This window comes from Gigantopelta aegis, chromosome 10 (assembly GCF_016097555.1).
Source record: "Gigantopelta aegis isolate Gae_Host chromosome 10, Gae_host_genome, whole genome shotgun sequence".
Classification (NCBI taxonomy): Eukaryota; Metazoa; Mollusca; class Gastropoda; order Neomphalida; family Peltospiridae; genus Gigantopelta; species Gigantopelta aegis.
This window is the reverse complement of record NC_054708.1, coordinates 2,147,468-2,169,330: the sequence shown is the minus strand read 5'-3', so window position 1 is coordinate 2,169,330 and position 21,863 is coordinate 2,147,468. Positions and strand designations below refer to the sequence as shown.

At 40.5% G+C, this 21,863-nt stretch overlaps 2 protein-coding genes and 1 non-coding gene across 6 annotated transcripts in view; 1 reads left to right on the top strand and 2 right to left on the bottom strand.

Moving 5' to 3' along the window:
* Nucleotides 1-420: 420 nt before the first annotated feature.
* On the top strand, nt 421-492 carry Trnag-ucc. The gene has a single exon. It is a non-coding gene; the product is annotated as a tRNA-Gly (tRNA).
* A 2,244-nt stretch (nt 493-2,736) lies between these two features.
* LOC121383978 (E3 ubiquitin-protein ligase TRIM56-like) lies at nt 2,737-10,609 on the bottom strand. 2 transcript variants are annotated; one of them, XM_041514108.1, is made up of 2 exons: nt 10,277-10,609; nt 2,737-5,304 (listed from the first exon to the last, which is right to left on the bottom strand). In XM_041514108.1, exon 2 carries the CDS (start codon nt 5,140-5,142, stop codon nt 3,547-3,549), a length of 1,596 nt encoding a protein of 531 aa, XP_041370042.1. In that variant the 5' UTR covers nt 5,143-5,304; nt 10,277-10,609; the 3' UTR covers nt 2,737-3,546. The 2 variants fall into 2 exon arrangements, with proteins under 2 accessions (XP_041370042.1, XP_041370043.1); XM_041514109.1 differs by lacking the exon at nt 10,277-10,609 and adding an exon at nt 10,004-10,094.
* A 2,606-nt stretch (nt 10,610-13,215) lies between these two features.
* The window catches only part of LOC121382925 (carboxyl-terminal PDZ ligand of neuronal nitric oxide synthase protein-like), a 203,894-nt gene continuing 195,246 nt past the window's right edge, over nt 13,216-21,863 (bottom strand). For 2 of the 3 annotated variants that reach the window (XM_041512605.1, XM_041512606.1), the window contains exon 10: nt 13,216-19,912. In XM_041512605.1, coding sequence (XP_041368539.1) covers nt 18,959-19,912 — 954 coding nt within the window. In that variant the 3' untranslated portion in view covers nt 13,216-18,958. The remainder of the gene's footprint in view (nt 19,913-21,863) is intronic. The other variant, XR_005959236.1, reaches the window with a different exon arrangement.

The following is a 21,863-nucleotide window of genomic DNA, read 5'->3' as shown; positions in this document are numbered from 1 at the left end:
ACTTCAAACTCATCCCCCCCCCCCCCTCCCTTGTCCTGGACTTAGTCACTGACAAAGGCCAGAGATTAAGCCCAGGACAGGCGTGTGTGAAACCTTCGTGGTATATACGCACGTTAAACCTTTTACCTGACCTGTATCTGCCACTTACAACCTTTTAGCTCTCACGCGACGATTTATAAATACTATCTGGTATTTGGTTTTTGTTGCAAAACTGCCCTCTAAATTTGTCAATAAATTAACGAAGAATTATTCGAATTTTCAACACACCACAATGTGATACAAACACATGAGAGGAATAAAAAATATACTTGTATACATACAAATATGAAATATTTATTTCCATATGTTATATGTTGTACGAAAAGAACGTGACCATTTAGACAGCTGACCTGAGAAGCTTATCGAATCGCTAATTGTATGGCGTCGGTGGTGTAACGGTTAGCATGGTTGCCTTCCAAGCAGTCGATCCGGGTTCGACTCCCGGCCGACGCACTGTCTATTTTTGTAAATTAATGAATATATCTTTTTACTGGTGGCATTCTTCTGTCATTTGTGTGTAATAACAATCGTTATCAGTTACTGGAATATCAAGGTCGTACATAGCTTACTAAATATCTCATTGTAAAATTAAGTAAGACCCGATTTAAAAGTACAAAGAAATACAAACCTATTTAAATATGCTGGTAGTTCTCTTTTAAAAAATATTTTGTTGTTATTGCAAAACTGTCCTCTCAATTACTCCATCATGTAATGACACATAATCAGTGAATTGGTCTTAAGACAGTGATGATACTAAGCGTGTACAAAAGATGAGAATATTCCCTTTTCGAGAGTCAAATTTTTTATTGTTACCAAACTGCTGCATTTTGTGTAATACGTTATTTTCTACAAACTGTGATACACAAAGAAATTTAAAAGCTAAAAGTTTCCCATCTTCAACAAATTAAGAACCGACTTTAACCAGCGAATGTTGTATCGAAATCCGACATAGGCCTATAATCTAGCGTCACAATTCATTGTTCAGTTGCCGGTGAGTGTATTTGCAGTCTATCATTTCTCTGTGAGTCTGGTATTTTTGAAAGCCGAGCAATATTAACGAGTTGAACATTAATCCGACCACGTGACAGCCTGACGGGTCATCATCACACGAGCTTCAAATAAATAGTTTCCTTTTCATCTATTAAAATTATACTCTGCCCATTATTCAGATTTTAGTAAAAAAAATCCTATTGGAAACAATGCACAAAATACATAAACGTCAATCACTGCTAATTATCATATGACTTCATACATGTTACATTATTTAACATTCAATGTTAATATTAATTCAAACCTAAAATACAATAAATGTCTGTACTCACGCTCTTATACCAGCTTAAATACACTTCCAAAATATCTGTTTTAAGAAAACACACCTGCACCAAATGTTATGTCAATTGTGACCAATACGTCCAAATACCCTGCTTTTATTCAACAAAACCACTCGTACCCAAACTTACAATGCATGCTCACCAGTTCGTGCCCATACTCTTCAGTCGTCCCCACTAGCCAAGCTACACCTCTTTTGTTACGTAAAACAAAACGTAATTGTGATCCAAGCTATCCCTGGTTTGCCAGCTACACTTTCCAAAAATATACCAATACATGTGAACAATGATTATGTAGCTCAATAAAACACTTATAAATAATAAACATTACAAAATACCACATTTGACTTGTAACAGACGCCATACGACTTGCAATTCGATAAGCTTGTAATATAATAACTGGTAAAGTCAATTCGTACCATAGTCATTTCGTACCATAATAACAACATATAACACAAAATGCAGAAGTTTGGTAATAAAAGGAATAACTCCAGCTTTCCAATAGTAAAAGTTTGCTTGAGCAATATTCCTTCTGCTCCAGCTTTTGGCGTTTATATTTCGCGACTTCTGAGATACTTTAGGCACGCTCATCACATGCTGATTTTAAAGACCGACATATCGTTCTGGTAGAGAAGATGTTTGATCAGGGTTATAAAAAGTAAGGACATCTGGAATCCTTTAAACATTTTTTGGTAGACACCCAGTGGCGGATCCAGAAAATCCATTGGGGGGGGGGGGGGGGGGGGGGGCGCAATAACATGAGGCGGAATGCCAATGGAACTTTGGGGGAGGTTTTGGAGGGGAATCGTAAAAAAATTAAAATTAATATATAATAAAATTATAACTGTCGTAAAATTTGGGGGGGGGGGGGGAGGGCATGATATGATGCATCAATGACTAAACTGACAGTGTACATGCCTTTTCATCGTGTTGGTGAAAATCTTGTTTATTTCAACTATTAACTTGATAGCTACCAGTGGAGCAGGATATGCTCACTTTTCGCGAACACCTTGTATCATCACTACTTTGACAGTGATTCACGACTGCTTGTCATCACAGCTGTATTTATTCTGGACAATGAGCTTTGTCCTGTTTTGATTTAGTAAACTATACTGGGGGCGACAGTCTTCTTTTTGGTGATGCAAGAAGGAAGGAAATGTTTTATTTAACGACGCACTCAACACATTTTATTTACTATTATATGGTGTCAGACATATGGTTAAGGACCACACAGATATCGAGAGAGGAAACCCGCTGTCGCCACTTCATGGGCTACTCTTTCCGATTAGCAGCAAGGTATCTTTTATATGCACCATCCCACATACAGGGTAGTACATACCACGGCCTTTGATACACCAGTCGTGGTGCACTGGCTGGAACGAGAAATAGCCCAAATGGGCCCACTGGCAGGGATCGATCCCACACAGACCGCACATCGAGCGAACGCTGTACCACTGGGCTACGTCCCGCCCCCTGATGCAAGGAGGATATATTGTCCAGTAACGGATCTTTTAATCAGAGCTGTGCCCACAGTAAGCGTGTTTGAACCCTCGGGATATACGCACGTTAATACCTACCAAACAAAGAACAAATCTCCTTGAAAGTGGTCTCTATTTATGCTCTTCGTCATCGTCGACGTGGTACAGGGGTAGTAATATTCTCACGGTTTTCCTCGAGAGTGGCGAATACAGCACATTCGATATCTCTTAGAATTTGTTTTGTCGGTTTTGGATAAGGTTATAAGAGAGAAATACTGTACAAAATAGACTAGAGCTTTTCTCGATAACCATTTTTTTTTTTTTTAGATGAACGTGCGTTTTTAGAATTATGAAAAATGCATTTTGGGGCGTTACAAAAATCCGAAAGACCAGAACGACATCATATGTACGAAAAATATATATTGTAAATTATAAAATGTTAGTACACAATGTACTTCTAATCTAAATGATCAAAAACGGCTATAATAGTGAACAATATGTCGTAGTACTTCATGTACTTTTCTTTTTAGTTGAATAAATGGTGTAACACTATCGTCAAACAAGTTTGAACAGTTTCGGTAGTGCGGTGACAGCTATCGCCCGTAAGGCTGGTAAGGTAGATGTACAACTACTACATGCATCCACTTCTCTCTCACTAACCACTAATCATTAACACCTGTCATAATAGCCAGCCCAGATAGCTAGTCTTTACCTTCAGGACAGCATGGTTCGAAAACACGTTTCCACACCACCACCCAAACCACAACACATGCACACACCCACAGACAAACACAAGCAAATATATACAGATCTGCCTCCCCTGTGAAAATATCCACGTGCGTTGCAAGGTAGAACCACACCACCAACACTACATATAAAAACACGTCAGAACTGTTGTCTTTTATAGTTTGCATAATCGTTTGCATAATCGTTTGCATAATCGTTTGCTCCTCTTTTTCTCTGTAAAAGGCTTCAGGAGCATATACTGCTGTAACATGGTTGTTACTAGAACTCTGAATACACTGAGATTCACGGGGAATTAACGAATGGAAATCATGTTTCTTCTCGCAAAAGGCTGTATCATTTACCAACTTCTTATGATCTTTAGCCGTAGGCACGTCCCATGAACCACTGTCGAGAAGCTTGTCATTTTCGCTTTCGTTTCGGGATACTTTATCGTCTTTTATAACAGGAACACTTGTGTCTGTCAGCGTGAAATATTTCCAGTCCGGAGTTTGTGTTTGTATTTCTAGTGTGACGTTTGTACCCATAGAGTCTAAGTGCAGATGTTTGTCTAGTTCATCAACAATCTTCACACGTCCTTCCAGAGTGTTGTGCAACAGGAGCACGTCTACGTCACTACCACGTGCGATGACGTGATCACACAGTGACACTGTGTCTCTAGCTGACGTCATCAGTGACTCAAGCGCACTGGATGCCAATGAATATTCATGTACTTGTTTTGCACAGTGATCATTAATTTGCTTGACAATAATTTCCCCTTCTTTTTTAATTTTTGAAATAATATTGTCTACTTGTTTGTTTACCTCGCTTAGTTTCTGCTTTTCGGAATGTTGTCTTGTCTTTTCCTTGGACAACAAATAGTCTGATTTTTTTTCTAATGTCCATATCCAGGCGCTACTTTCTTTCATGATGTTTTGTAAATCCTGTTTTACTGAATCCGCGGCAGAATTAATGGCCGCCGTGTTGTGTTTCAAGTGTTGGGTAACTGCACACTGAATGCACATTAAACATCTGCAGGATTTACAGTACATCTGCACTTCCTCATTGTGTTCACCACAGATTGTCGTCTGGCTTTTTAATATGTCGACGTCATATTTCCCACTCAATAAAACATCGCGGGAGACAACTCTGTGTGTAGCTGTGAAGCTGGACGATACATGACCCTTTGCGCACTTCTTACAGAGAAAGTCGAGGCAATCTAAACACTGGCGCACTGAATGGGCTGCTCTTCCACTCAGCTGGCATACCGAACAGGATCTGCTTACTTCTCTACAAGGAAACATTTCTGTTAACCGCGCAGAGTGGAGGTTTTTAGGCAATCCGTCTACTCCACTTGCAGGCAGCACTAAGGACATTCTACACACTGGACACCTGACGGTCGTGTCATCGTCGCTGGATTTGACAAGATCAGCGACACATGATTTACAAATAGTATGAAGACAGGACAGGAGCCTTGGGTCCGAGTACACCTTAGTGCAAACGCAGCATCTCAGTATTGACTTAACAATGCTGTTCGTAATAATACTGTCACCATCTCCAGATTTCACTTCCATCTTCAGAACTGTTTCCAAATATTCCAGGCTATAAAGGCTTTATAGCACGTATATACGAATGGTTAAAGTAGTTTTTCAGTTTCTCACTGAATCAAATGCACTGCAGCCATTTGCAACAATTCATCCAATGTGTCCACACTGGTTCCATATGTCTTTACACATCTGGAGAAAAGAGAAGTTATGTAATAATAATCTATGTATAAGTAACGCACACACACAGATTAACACAAATAAAATAACATAAGCTTAACACATATAAACAAAATGACCTATGTACAAATGCTAATGAAACATTTTGAAATTGTGATTTGTTTCATTTTGTGTAGTTAAACATTTATCAATTCGTGTTCGTGTTTAACTCAATCACGTAGCTGGAGGCGGGGTGGGGTCATCCCCCCATGATGGCCATCACACTTATTTTCCTCTCACCACCTGTTTTATCTGTATGTTGCCCCAAATGCGAGAATTAACAGATTCCAAGACAGCGTGGCACTGGGTGCCCCTCTCAATGTGGGTGACCCCTACTATAAAATCCTAGCTATAATAATAATAATAATAATAATAATAATAATAGATTTTTATTACAGATCAGTGATCCATTATTAAACATCACATACAAAACTGATTACATAATATACAGTAGCTTGTGCCAGCGAGTTACACATACAGATTTGACGTACACACTATTATCCTGTTCAATTATTTAGACCCAAAGGTTTTTGCAAATGTTACGTTTATTTCCTATTCGATATTTGTTTTCTTTGCATTTACATGAAAACAAACCCAAACCCCGACAGGTTTTATATACAAATCATCATATAAAATGCACGAAGTTGACTTAATTCCACTTTTTAAAAATCTCTGTGTCTTTTAAATGCACGTTATTTCTCCTATAAATAACTAAGGTCATTTGCATATCAAAAGCATCATTCTATAGTGCGTTTCAAACTAATGTTCGGTTCTATCGTCCTATCCGCACAAATCGTAATATGACCTATATTTAAGAAAATATCTGTAAACATGAAGCAGGCGCGGATTCAGGTGGGGAGTTCAAGTGACAAAACCTCAGTTTGAAAAAAAAAATGTATCAAATATTATAATTATATTGTGGAATACACAAGCGCGCGCGCTGAAGGAGAGAGAGAGAGAGAGAGAGAGAGAGAGAGAGGAGAGAGAGAGAGAGAGAGAGAGAGAGAGAGAGACGTCATTTATGTAAAGACGCACTCAACATATTTTAATCTATGGTTATATCGTTATAGGGAGAGAGAGAGAAGAATATGATATGCATGCGATTGGTGGAGGTGTGACCCTCTGCACAACCCCAACCCCACTTAAGGCTTCTTTTATATATGGAGCGGGACGTAGCTCAGAGGTAAAGCGTTCGCTCATGGTAGGTCGACTGATCGATCCCACATGGTGGACCCATTGGGTTGTGTCTAGTTCCAGCCTGTGCACCACAACTGATGTATAAAGGCTGTGGTATGTGCTATCCTGTCTATGGGATGGTGCATATAAAACGTCCCTTATTGCTTATCAAAATTGCTTATCGGAAACAGTGGCCCATGTGGCGGTAGCGAGTTTCTTTCTCACTGTCATAATGCTCCTTAACCGTTTTGTCTGACGCCACATAAACGTATATCAAATGCGTTGAGTGTGTCGTTAAATAAACATTTTTCTCGTATGTATGTGTAGTCTATATGTATTTCTAATCGATTAGTTTATAGGTTGTTAGGTTGTTTGATAGTGAATGATATGGAAATAAATAGTTTTTGGTGTTGAGTTCATGCATACATTAAAGTAATACTCCTGATGGGTATGGAGAAATAACTTGATCAGTCGACGAACTCATTTCTTCATCACTATCTTCGTTAAGGGGTACTATCACAGGGGGTATTTTATTTCTTATAAAACTATTTTGTTTTCTAAAATCTTCTTCGATCTTTATTACATGTTTAACTGCGTCAGAGAAGTGTGTAGGTGTTACAGAGTTCAATGCATGTGCAAGTTCTCTCCGCACCGTGGTCATTTTACCATCATTATGACGAGCTATGTGCCCTTTGACTTGACTCCAGATCAGTTCTATCGGATTGAGTTCAGAATGTCTTGGCGGCAGTCTTAGACACAAGTGCCCATGGCGTTCAGCAATATCATTAGTAACAAATTGCTTTGCACATTTGTTACTTTTCACAAGTTCATAAAGAACTGGCTTTGTCATGTTACTCTCAAAAGGTATATTTTTGTTTCGTAGCCACGACTGAATTTCTTCCTTTTTAGCGTTTAGTGCAGAACATCGTGTAATCTCAGTTAATTTGTTGTGGTAGCTTGCGTTATCCATGACGATAACAGAAGGTTCTGGTAGAGAAGGCATAAGTTGTTCTTCAAACCATTTGATGAAATGTTCATGATTCATCTCACCATGATAGTCTCCGTCTGTTTTTTAACCTCAAAGATCAATTCACGGCCATCTATCAATCCATATTTATCACAGCCAGCATGACAAATAATAAGTCTTTTTCCCTTCCCAGTCACCGAACAGAGTTTAGGAACTCGATCAGCAGCGTCTGATTTCGGCAGGTGATTGGCGGTACTTGTGCCCGGGTGGATATCTGTCCAGTGGTGGGATGTTGTGTGGTTGACATTCACACAGGTCTCATCTTGATACACTATTAAATACCCCTGTTCTCGTAAACTGGATATTTCATGGAGATAGGACAGTCTCCTGTCTGATATATTGGCGTCCTCAAAAATCACTTTTCCGGTTGTAGACATATGTTGGTATTTAAAATTGAGGTCATGGAGTGTTCTTCGTAAAGTTGATATGGATATGTTGATTCCACATTCCTCCCTTAAAGCCACGTTAATCTTATGTAATGTAGGTAATTCGCCCTCTCTATAAAATCTGTATACTCGTCGTCTAATAACATCTTTATCAAATAAATCGATGAATTTTCGCTCGCGTTTTTTAACAGTGATTTCTGTACTTGGATTCATAGAGCTTAGATTTTTCAGTTCTTTTTACTGTTGAAACCGAAACTTTAAGTGCAGCGGCAACTCGATCGACAATTCGATAAGAAGCATACCTAGGTCTACCGCGCTGATATTCATCTTCAAAATAATCGAAAACGTTCTTAATACACGATTTTACATCAACTGAAGTGTTTTTCAATTTACCCATATTTTCCCTCAAATAACAATAACAAGAATGTCGACTAATACATTTTCAATGAATTTATATACCCTACCTAACTTGTATTTTACGTGGTTTACACATTGCTACAATAGCACGTGCAGTCATAGATCGAAATAATGATGTTATTGACCAAGCAATGCTATCGTATTTTGAACATTCAGGGCTGTGTCTGCGGGATGAAAAAGTGATTGAACCTATACGAGTCCGAACAATAGCCCTTTGGTTTTTCGCATTACAAATGTAACACCCAACCCCCAAACCCCAGCCCCTAGCACCAACCTAAATACTATATATATATATATATATATATATATATATATATATATATATATACGTATGAGTTCCCAATTTAGAGGCAAATTAAATAAAAAAAATATTATTATTTGATGTTGGTGGCCTTTGACATTTTATCCCCCCCCCCCTGGTCTTCTGGGTCCGGCCCTGCATTAAATTTATTTATAAATTTGGAAAGCACATTCCTGCGGTGTGTGAGGTGATTTGTGTTTATTACTGTGCTACACCTCAATTGTGTTAGGTTAGGTATGGTATGCTAATATATAATTGATATAATAAAATAAAAATACATAATACATTAGCTAAATTTATTAAATATAATGCACCTACAAGAAAGGGTTACATGTTCTGTTTGTTTACATCTATGTTTAACGGAAAGATTAGACAATGCTGTTACACACTGCAAAACAATAATAACCTTGATTTAGTGAAACAAGCTATAATGGCCTTCACGTAGCCTCAGATCCCAATGTTTTGATATGCAAATGACCTTAGTTATTTATAGGAGAAATAACGTGCATTCAAACGACACAGAGATTTTTAAAAAGTGGAATTAAGTCAACTTCGTGCATTTTATATGATGATTTGTATATAACTCCTGTCGGGGTTTGGGTTTGTTTTCATTTAAATGCAAAGAAAACAAATATCGAATAGGAAATAAACGTAACATTTGCAAAAAACTTTGGGTCTAAATAATTGAACAGGATAATAGTACACCTCAAGTGGGCAAGATGGTCGTTTGAGGTTACTTCGATTGTGCTCTTCAGCGAATATGCTGTTGAGTGAAGTAAAGAGCCAGTGTTTTACTCGATGACTGACAAACATCTTGCTGGCACTGTATGGTCAGTGTTGTCCGATCGTCCATCGGTATGCATTGTTACAGTATATATTAAAGTCCTTCTGCGTAAATGTCACCCATAATGCACCCGCGTACAAATTACTACAATAACTCACAAATAATTGTGTTTTAACAGATTCTGAACATTTTTCAAATCGCTTCAACTACATGTTTGCACGTACACAAAGTGCGCTATACTGCATTTTAATGGCTTTATAGTCTTTCATGTTTGCACGTACACAACGTGCGCTATACTGCATTTTAATGGCTTTATAGTCTTTCATGTTTTTGCTTATAATATGACCTACATATTTATAGTTGTCAACAAATTTCAGTATATCTGATCACCACACAAATATATCGAAGGCACATTGATCAATTTCAAAGTTTCTGGCTCAACACACATATACAATGATTTAGATGCTTGATTACCCTATTGCATTAAAAACGCACCACCCAATTTTCATTCCATTGCATGTGTGAGTTGCTATAAACCACAATAACCCTTGATTACAAGTCTGAGGTTGTTTACTGCCTACCAGAATATATCCAGTTATACGCCATCAGTTCAATATATTCGTTTTTCTTTTCATGTCCTTTTTACAACAACAAATCTATGTGGTGTGTTTTCACCGGAAGTTCAGTGTATTTCAACGTGTCATACAACAGCTGTCTGACGAAGACATACATGAGTTCGCCTGTAGCTTAAACATATTCAATACAATATCAATCACCCATTAGCGGGATTGCCGCCCAAACTATGCAACTGTATACATTTGTACAACTCAAAGAAAATAAAAACACATACTTACTGGTTTGGTGAGAGCACCTTCTTGGTGTTGTTCAGTTTGATTTCGTCAAAGCAAGACTGTACTAATACTATTATTCACTTCGGGTGTTCCACACGAGTTAAGCTTCATAATGATCAAGAATTAGGTCACTAGTACAGACTGTATCGATATTCAGTAGCTGGGTTGCAAGGCAACACCACAACACTCAGTAGAATGGAGTGGAAGTTATACAGGTATATAGATCAGCGAACAAAGCTTATTGATGGACATTTTATCGCGGCAGACTCCACCCTCTTGTCTACCCTGTCCCCAGTGTAGCGACACGACTATAAAAACATTAGCCGGTGTTCAGGTAATATTGGCTGTGTTGGTCAGTTCAAAGCGTGTCACACTTCGTAGTGCAGTGAAGTCGTACAATGGAGACATCACGCAGGCAGGCTTCACATTGATCGTCAGACTGACAAAGTCACCGGATCAGTTTGAGATCACCTCAAACCAGAGGCGGTAACTGGGAGAAGGTTGGGGCGTATAAAGGGAAGTCAAAGCAGAGGCGGTAACTGGAAGGACGTTGGGGCGTATAAAGGGAAGTCAAGACGAGGCGGTAACTGGAAGGACGTTGGGGCGTATAAAGGGAAGTCAAGACGAGGCGGTAACTGGGAGGACGTTGGGGCGTATAAAGGGAAGTCAAGACGAGGCGGTAACTGGGAGGAGGTTGGGGCGTATAAAGGGAAGTCAAGACGAGGCGGTAACTGGAAGGACGTTGGGGCGTATAAAGGGAAGTCAAGACGAGGCGGTAACTGGGAGGAGGTTGGGGCGTATAAAGGGAAGTCAAAGCAGAGGCGGTAACGGTAATGTCAAAACCTATATTAGCTCTGACACTTTCTTTTTTGACCGACCGTTAAAAATTGCGCCCAAATTCCTCAATCAAAATTATACCGGCCTCGGTGGCGTCGTGGTTAGGCCATCGGGACGTGCGTCTTGTGTGTGTTCATTTTTAAATTGTGTTTTTATATTTATATTGTTATACATGTATGTGAGCTATATTAATATGTTGATATTCTGAATAAAAATATTTAAAAAAAAAAGGTCTACAGGCTGGTAGGTACTGGGTTCGGATCCCAGTCGAGGCATTGGATTTTTAATCCAGATACCGACTCCAAACCCTGAGTGAGTGCTCTGCAAGGCTCAATGGGTAGGTGTAAACCACTTGCACCGACCAGTGATCCATAACTGGTTCAACAAAGGCCATGGTTTGTGCTATCCTGCCTGTGGGAAGCGCAAATAAAAGATCCTTTGCTGCTAATTGGAAAGAGTAGCCCATGAAGTAGCGACAGCGGGTTTCCTCTCAAAATCTGTGTGGTCCTTAACCATATGTCCAAAGCCATATAACCGTAAATAAAATGTGTTGAGTGCGTCGTTAAATAAAACATTTCTTTCATTTTATCAATCAAAATTGCGCACCTTTTCTCTTTGGCATAATTTCTGCTTCATTCAAAATTCCATAGCACCATTACCCCCCCCCCCCCCCTCCACCTGTTACCGACCACGGTCGGGCTGCTGGTGCTCACTTGCACCTGCCAGTGCAGGCGGTCCCTCCCCCCCCCCAACCTTTCCTGTCCTGGATGGAGAAGCCGGCCGAGGCAGGCTCTTGTGCCCAGGACAGGCGTGCGCTACAACAGCTTGTTCTGAATGTGCACGTAAAACCCTATGACCTGACCTGAGGCGGTAATTGGGAGGAGGTTGGGGCGTATAAAGGGAAGTCAAAGCAGAGGCGGTAACTGGGAGGAGGTTGGGGCGTATAGAGGGAAGTCAAAGCAGAGGCGGTAACTGGGAGGAGGTTGGGGCGTATAGAGGGAAGTCAAAGCAGAGGCGGTAACTGGGAGGAGGTTGGGGCGTATAGAGGGAAGTCAAAGCAGAGGCGGTAACTGGGAGGAGGTTGGGGCGTATAGAGGGAAGTCAAAGCAGAGGCGGTAACTGGGAGGAGGTTGGGGCGTATAGAGGGAAGTCAAAGCAGAGGCGGTAACTGGGAGGAGGTTGGGGCGTATAAAGGGAAGTCAAAGCAGAGGCGGTAACTGGGAGGAGGTTGGGGCGTATAGAGGGAAGTCAAAGCAGAGGCGGTAACTGGGAGGACGTTGGGGCGTATAGAGGGAAGTCAAAGCAGAGGCGGTAACTGGGAGGAGGTTGGGGCGTATAGAGGGAAGTCAAAGCAGAGGCGGTAACTGGGAGGAGGTTGGGGCGTATAGAGGGAAGTCAAAGCAGAGGCGGTAACTGGGAGGAGGTTGGGGCGTATAGAGGGAAGTCAAAGCAGAGGCGGTAACTGGGAGGAGGTTGGGGCGTATAGAGGGAAGTCAAAGCAGAGGCGGTAACTGGGAGGAGGTTGGGGCATATAAAGGGAAGTCAAAGCAGAGCGGCAATTGACTATCTGAACAGATCAGGCCCTTTTAAGGGCCCCTATGGGCAACCTAGGGAGACAACTCAACGCCATCTCGGTCCACTTAACGAGCTACTCTCGGCATACTAATCTTCCAAAACTATACGTAGCTCCCTAAGTGATTATTGTAGTCATCAACATGGACGTTGTGAAGTGATTATTGTAGTAATCAACATGGACGTTGTGAAGTGATTATTGTAGTCATCAAGATGGAGGTTGTAAAATGATTTTTGTAGTCATCACCACGGAGGTTGTAAAGTGATTATTGTAGTCATCAACATGGAGGTTGTAAAGTGATTATTGTAGTCATCAACATGGAGGTTGTAAAGTGATTATTGTAGTCATCAACATGGACATTGTAAAGTGAGTTTAGTGATCACCTTAGAGGTTGTAACAAAACTACTTACAGTGATCAGAAATGTTATATACTTTTAGTTACAATGCCTGAAAACCACTGTCAAGTAATGGCGTTGATGATGAGGTTTCAGTAACAGACAGTACATGTTTAACAATGAAGACTTCACACGCAGAAATTCAATCATTTATTCCAAACAGGATTTCACGTTCTCCTGTATGTTAGCTATGCATACAAAACCATGTTAACAATGGAGACTGAAAGATTTGAAACATTGAGTGTCTAACACTTGATCTAACCTGACATGCAAGAAAACGCTAACAGTTAACACATCGTAAAATAAAGATCTAAATAACAACAGTAGCACCATTTGTCAAGTATTTTTGTAGCACATAATGAGAATCATGAAGCAAAACAGTTAAACTGGAAGTCGATATATTTGAAATGAAAACGTAGTCTGCTAGGTTAACATTTGCAATATTTATACCATCATGTTCATTAACATCCTTTCAACTCTGTTTTGTGTAGGGATACGATTTTGATCAGAGATTACAGTTTTGTCGTTTTGCTTTAAACTCATTATACAATATAATATATTATTTGCTAACTTTCTGTGAAAAGTTTAAATATTTATTAAACAAACGTTTTATACAACAATGACGACTTTGAGGATGCAAGTGTTTCACATTAAAGGCGAGTGACCAGTGACGTTCCTCTCCACACAGTACTCTCAACACTTGCCTGGTAACGTTTTAGGTGAGTGACCAGTGACGTTCCTCTCCACACAGTACTCTCAACACTTGCCTGGTAACGTTTTAGGTGAGTGACCAGTGACGTTCCTCTCCATACAGTACTCTCAACACTTGCCTGGTAACGTTTTAGGTGAGTGACCAGTGACATTCCTCTCCAAACAGTACTCTCAACACTTGCCTGGTAACACTTTAGGCGAGTGACCAGTCACGTTCCTCTCCACACAGTATTCTCAACACTTGCCTGGTAACGCTTTAGGCGAGTGACCAGTCACGTTCCTCTCCACACAGTACTCTCAACACTTGCCCGGTAACGCTTTAGGCGAGTGACCAGTCACGTTCCTCTCCATACAGTATTCTCAACACTTGCCCGGTAACGCTTTAGGTGAGTGACCAGTCACGTTCCTCTCCATACAGTACTCTCAACACTTGCCCGGTAACGCTTTAGGCGAGTGACCAGTCACGTTCCTCTCCATACAGTACTCTCAACACTTGCCCGGTAACGTTTTAGGAGAGTGACCAGTCACGTTCCTCTCCACACAGTACTCTCAACACTTACCATAGTAAATGTTTCAAGACATTTGATTGGAAACTTCAAGTGATCCATCACCTGGAACCATAGTAAACGTTTCAAGACATTTGATTGGAAACTTGACGTGATCACTCACCTGGAACCATAGTAAACGTTTCAAGACATTTGATTGGAAACTTCAAGTGATCCCTCACCTGGAACCATTTCAGGAGTGTGATCTTCAGCTTGTCTTGATTTTGCAAGTACTGAAGACGATATAAAGTGGAATAATGTCATTATGGACATATGTAATAAATATCACTAAGAGCAGGTTTTATACCAGATATATTACAATTAGAAACAGCCATAATGCCATTGCAGATTGGTATAACACAATTATGAACATGTTTAATACCATTATGAACAAGAATAATATCAACATGAACAGATGTAATACCATTATGAAATGTTATATTACCACTGTGAAAGGTATAACACCATTTTAACAGGTGGAATACCATTAATTAAGGTATAATACCACTATGAATGGTTATAATACCACTGTGAATAGGTAGAATACCATTTTTAACAGGTAAAATACCACTAATTAATGAAAAGGCATAATACCATTATGAAAGGTTATATTACCAAAGCAAACAGGTATAATACCACTTTTAATGGGTAGAATACCATTAATATATGAATAGGTATAATATCATTAGCAACAGGTATAAAACCATTAGTAACAGGTGCTATTTAACTAACTTGCAAGTTAGAATATACTGCTAGAAACACAGCTATACACAAAACATGGTCTGCAACCCACAAAATGTACCAAACGTTCTGCATGTGTATCAACATTTATTTACACCTTACACTTGTAAAACAGCAAACTGCTTGCATGTGTATATTAATATTTATTTACAATTTGTACTCTGTAAAACGTAGTTATTATGAACTAAATGTTAAAACACAAAGGTTGTACATTAAACTATGAGTAATAAATATTTACATTGTGGTAACACTAATTTGTAAAAATAAACTATAACGAGCAAATAACCTGGAGGGATTGAGCCGTGTTATATCGTAGTGATTCAGTCTGTATGGTATATTTACAAAAGCAGGATTTCATTTCAAATTATTATTTGACACCCAAGTCATTCCGAGCATTCATTGAACATTTCACATTTCTAATAAAATGTAAAATGACTTGGTGGGAAGAACACCTATCCATCAATCCATCAGTCTTATCATTTTACATGTCTGACTGTGATGGCTTCAATCCTGGTTAATGTGAAGCTCTGGCTCATGCTTATACATGTACATGTAAAACATTTTGTCTGCACTCAAGCTATTACAAACTGTTCGAAGTCCGATTTACACAGCCTGATCTTCAGTTCTTAACAGTTAGTATAAGTGTATACTGCACCCACCTGGTAATAAAGCTGATCTTAGCCACTACACTAACAACTGCTGGTAGTAGGTGAGTATAGCAAGTGGTTCCCAGTGCCTCTTAACAATGCCAGAAGGTACCGCTTCAGAAAGTGTTCACACTAAACCCACACCTACAGCTTATAGGAAATGGCAGGTATGTGGCAGGGATGGCCACAAGATACCTGTTTCAGTTGAAGAGACAAGGACATGGATGTGGAGATGGACAGTGACTAAAGTTGAAACGATAGGAAGAGCTGCCAGATTGAGAAGACATCTGCTGGATTTCAAAGGAGAGAAAGAAAAGGGATAAAAGAACTGCAATAATGAACTTGGTAGGCGTCTCATCAGACATGGTTGCAATCATTTTCACAAAAGTGATCTCATTGATGGACGAAAGCAGATATAGTTTACGAAAGCAGATCACCGAAAGTTGGTATGTCATTAAATTTGTGAAAATGAAAATGCAACGTGTTAATCAGTATAAAACTGATCTCTGAGAACATCACCTGAATTGTTAATCTACTCGCAGACGGGAGCAGTTACAGGTTGACACCTACCATAATTATGTCTTACAGGTTGTTTCACAGCTGTGGTGGCAGTACTCATCACAGGTGCCACCGGTGGGACAGGATATGCTCAGCTTTCTCCGACACCTGATATCATCACTGTTTTGACAGTGATTCATGAGTGACATCATCACAACTATATTTATTCTAATGAACTCTGTCCTCTACTAGTTTTGTATTTAATTAGTTTGGGAGTGGCAGTCCTCTTTTGAGCAGTGCAGGAAGGATGAAATCTTCAGTAAAGGATCTCCTCGGGAGTGGCGAGGCACTAGATAGAGATTCCTGGAATCAACCACTATTTTACCAAATACTCCTTTGACTCTGCATTGTGCAGAGATATGGTTTTAATTGCAGATAATGACTTTGTATTCAGATTTATAGCAGACTGACCCCACTTTCACTTTGAGTATTGAAGAACTAAGATATGACACTAAATAAAGTCATATGTCATCACATATATTAATGAGTACTTCTTCATTTGTTTGTTTCTTGAATGCTGCAAATATTCTATCACATAATGTTAGGTAGTTGGGGAAGAAATCAACCAGATGTAACATTGTAGTGTTATGTGTAACATTATTCTATAACATGTTAGGTAGTTGGGGAAGAAATCAACCAGATGTAACATTGTAGTGTTATGTGTAACATTATTCTATAACACAATGTTAGTGTACCTGGGGATACAGTCAACCAGATATAACATTGTAATGTTAGTGTACGTGGGGATACAGTCAACCCGATATAACATTGTAATGTTAGTGTACGTGGGGATACAGTCAACCAGATATAACATTGTAATGTTAGTGTACGTGGGGATACAGTCAACCAGATATAACATTGTAATGTTAGTGTACGTGGGGATACAGTCAACCCGATATAACATTGTAATGTTAGTTTACGTGGGGATACAGTCAACCAGATATAACATTGTAATGTTAGTGTACGTGGGGATACAGTCAACCAGATATAACATTGTAATGTTAGTGTACATGGGGATACAGTCAACCCGATATAACATTACAATGTTATAATATGTGGATAATAAGAAGGTAGGTCTACTGTCACTACCCTAAAGATGAAAATTAGGTGCAGGTAACTGTGGCCATTACAATAACTTTGTCAGTATGATAAGAATGGCATTTAGGTGCAGATAACTGTGTACACATATAGATGTTACAATTATGAAAGCCGTCACTCTGACACTGGAGAAGACTTGAGCTGTGTATTTGAAGGTTGTCAAAGGTTTTATGCCACACAGATCTACCCCATTATCATTTTGTTATATTAAAAAACGTTACACATAATGCACCAAATTTAAGAAGCCTGTTGTTCTTAAACGCAGGTGTACGTAATTACACGCATGTAAGTCTAAAACAGGCTTTGTAAATTTGGCTCAATGTGTCATTTGATCAAAATGTGCAAGGAATAAAAAAACTTAATACTGAAACAGAATGTAAATTTGCATGGCCTAATGAATCGGATGATTAAAAAAAAAATATGTATAAGATTTTCTAGTTCAATTTTACAGAAGAAGAATCCTAAAAGAACTGTGTGGAAAATCTGTGTAACTCATAGTATAGCCATGCACCTGCTTTAACAATACATTTATGTTAGTTAATTTGTAGAGAGATATTTCTACCTGTATAAGTGATACATGACAAACACCTAGATGTTGTAGGTAGTTCAAACTGGTGATATCATGACATAATAATACAGCGAAACTGGTTTCAACCGGATATTTCTACCTGTATAAGTGATACATGGCAAACACCTAGATGTTGTAGGTAGTTCAAACTGGTGATATCATGACATAATAATACCGCGAAACTGGTTTCAACCGGATATTTCTACCTGTATAAGTGATACATGACAAACACCTAGATGTTGTAGGTAGTTAAAACTGGTGATATCATGACATAATAATACAGCGAAACTGGTTTCAACCGGATCACGCCAGGGACCTAATATTTATCTCATGTAGACAGGATCTGCTGTTCGGAAGGTTGCGTTGTAGAATTTAGAAAATTCAAGACAATGAAACTTAGCCGGTTTAGACAGGTTTATGGTTTGTTCAGACAGGTTTAGACAGGTTTCACTGTATTGTGTTTAAAACAGATGCAGTCTGTTTACATTTTACAACACAACACTGTGACTGCAGTAACAAATATTTGTGACATTTGCACAATAATCAACTACAAACAATGCATCCCAGAAATTATTAATCTCAACGTGGTTCCTCAAAATCACAAACTCAAACCCACCATAAGTTGTGATTAACTTTAGAAAACCCAGTATAAATTCAACATGGTTCCTCAAATTCACAAACTCAAACCCACCATAAGTTGTGATTAATTTTAGAAAACCCAGTATAAATTCAACATGGTTCCTCAAATTCACAAACTCAAACCCACCATAAGTTGTGATTAACTTTAGAAAACCCAGTATAAATTCAACATGGTTCCTCAAATTCACAGTCACAAACTCAAACCCACCATAAGTTGTGATTAATTTTAGAATACCCAGTATAAATTCAACATGGTTCCTCAAATTCACAAACTCTAACCCACCATAAGTTGTGATTAACTTTAGAAAACCCAATTCAAGCCGTCATGTGAATGATTATAAAAATAGATTTCGCACGTCACAGTTTATCAACATTAACTGCCGAGTGCCTCAAACTCCTCGATGGTCATTGCGTCGAGTCGTTGGTGACTGGGCTGGGAGGCTGTGTTCGACTCCTCAGAGTTGTCGCTGGCGTCGTCCGATGTGTAGCTCATGCGGGTGTGCCACTTGCTGTTCACAGGGAACTGCTGTTGCTGTTGCTGCTTGCTGGCGCCCCCGTGGCTCAAGTCGTTGACGAACATGCCCAGCTTGTTCCGAAGTAGAGAGCCACACATGGAATCTCGGTTGTTGTTGTCCAAGTAATGAGAACTGTCCATCACGGCCACCTTCTGTGCCGGCATCACGCTAGGACCAGAGTGCGACAGATAGCCGTCGGTCATCGCGGCCATATTTCGGCCACCGCACGACGATGATGTTTTCTGTCCGGTCCCGGTCCCGCTGCTGGCGTACGTTGAGTAGTAGTCGCTGTCTGATGGGATGTTTACCAGGGAGTCGCGGTCCTGGGAGCCATTACCAACTCGCGGAGTCCGTCGGAATTTCGGCGGGGGGTCGATTTTTGGCGTGGGGGTCGAATTTGCATTGAGGTTGATCTTCAGCTCCAGTCTGTTCCCACTAGCATCTTGTGGCGGGCACGGCGTGATGATGTTGATGTTATCGTCGTTACGTTGTTTCTTACTTGAACCCACATCGTCACTGCTCGTGTACGAATGTCTGAACGGGTTTCCGTTGCATGGTGTGCTTGACGCTACAGCGTTCCCGTAGGAAGCGCACCAGCCATTGGACTCGGCCTGCGTGAGGTTGTAGGAGAGACTGTCGCAAGACATCTCGCGGTGACCGCTGTCCGGAGACTCGGTGTCCAGGCTGGCCTTGGTGTTCTCAAACATGGCGTTGTCCGACACCGACTGTAAGTACGAACTGTCCACCTCGCGGAACTCTGGGAGGTACACAGGGCCTGGGCGAGGGGTCGATGGGTCGGGCAGTATCGGGACCTGGAACAACAAATAATACACTTTCAGTCAAATGTCGTCCACTATTTCCACATGTACATTAAGACACACGATATGTGATACAAAATAACAGTATTCAGTAAACAAACATGACAAATACTGGTTGTAGTATGTACATGTATGTTCAAAATGTAAGTTTTTGGTCCTACTCTTATATAAGGATAAAAATTTGGTTTATACCCCACCCCTCCACACTAATGACTGTCCTCTACCACTAATGACTGTCCTCTACCACACTAGAGACTGTCCTCTACCACACTAGAGATTGTGCTCTACCACACTAGAGACTGTCCTCTACCACACTAGAGATTGTGCTCTACCACACTACAGATTGTGCTCTACCACACTAATGACTGTCCTCTACCACACTAGTGACTGTCCTCTACCACACTAGAGATTGTCCTCTACCACACTAGAGATTGTGCTCTACCACACTAGTGACTGTCCTCTACCACACTAGTAACTGTCCTCTACCACACTAGAGACTGTCCTCTACCACACTAGTGACTGTCCTCTACCACACTAGAGATTGTGCTCTACCACACTAGTGACTGTCCTCTACCACACTAGAGATTGTGCTCTACCACACTAGTGACTGTCCTCTACCACACTAGAGATTGTGCTCTACCACACTAGTGACTGTCCTCTACCACACTAGAGATTGTGCTCTACCACACTAGTGACTGTCCTCTACCACACTAGAGATTGTGCTCTACCACACTAATGACTGTCCTCTACCACACTAGTGACTGTCCTTTACCACACTAGAGATTGTGCTCTACCACACTAGTGACTGTCCTCTACCACACTAATGACTGTCCTCTACCACACTAGAGATTGTGCTCTACCACACTACAGATTGTGCTCTACCACACTAATGACTGTCCTCTACCACACTAGAGATTGTGCTCTACCACACTAGAGATTGTGCTCTACCACACTAGTGACTGTCCTCTACCACACTAGTGACTGTCCTCTACCACACTAGAGATTGTGCTCTACCACACTAATGACTGTCCTCTTCCACACTAGAGATTGTGCTCTACCACACTAGTGACTGTCCTCTACCACACTAGAGATTGTGCTCTACCACACTAGTGACTGTCCTCTACCACACTAGAGATTGTGCTCTACCACACTAGAGACTGTCCTCTACCACACTAGTAACTGTCCTCTACCACACTAGAGACTGTCCTCTACCACACTAGTGACTGTCCTCTACCACACTAGAGATTGTGCTCTACCACACTAGTGACTGTCCTCTACCACACTAGAGACTGTGCTCTACCACACTAGTGACTGTCCTCTACCACACTAGAGATTGTGCTCTACCACACTAGTGACTGTCCTCTACCACACTAGAGATTGTGCTCTACCACACTAGTGACTGTCCTCTACCACACTAGAGATTGTGCTCTACCACACTAATGACTGTCCTCTACCACACTAGTGACTGTCCTTTACCACACTAGAGATTGTGCTCTACCACACTAGTGACTGTCCTCTACCACACTAGTGACTGTCCTCTACCACACTAGAGATTGTGCTCTACCACACTAGTGACTGTCCTCTACCACACTAATGACTGTCCTCTACCACACTAGAGATTGTGCTCTACCACACTACAGATTGTGCTCTACCACACTAATGACTGTCCTCTACCACACTAGAGATTGTGCTCTACCACACTAGAGATTGTGCTCTACCACACTAGTGACTGTCCTCTACCACACTAGTGACTGTCCTCTACCACACTAGAGATTGTGCTCTACCACACTAATGACTGTCCTCTTCCACACTAGAGATTGTGCTCTACCACACTAGTGACTGTCCTCTACCACACTAGAGATTGTGCTCTACCACACTAGTGACTGTCCTCTACCACACTAGAGATTGTGCTCTACCACACTAGAGACTGTCCTCTACCACACTA

Coding starts and splice junctions, on each gene's coding strand:
- LOC121383978 (XM_041514108.1), bottom strand. CDS start 5,142: ATGGAAGTGAAATCTGGAGATGGTGACAGTATTATTACGAACAGCATT.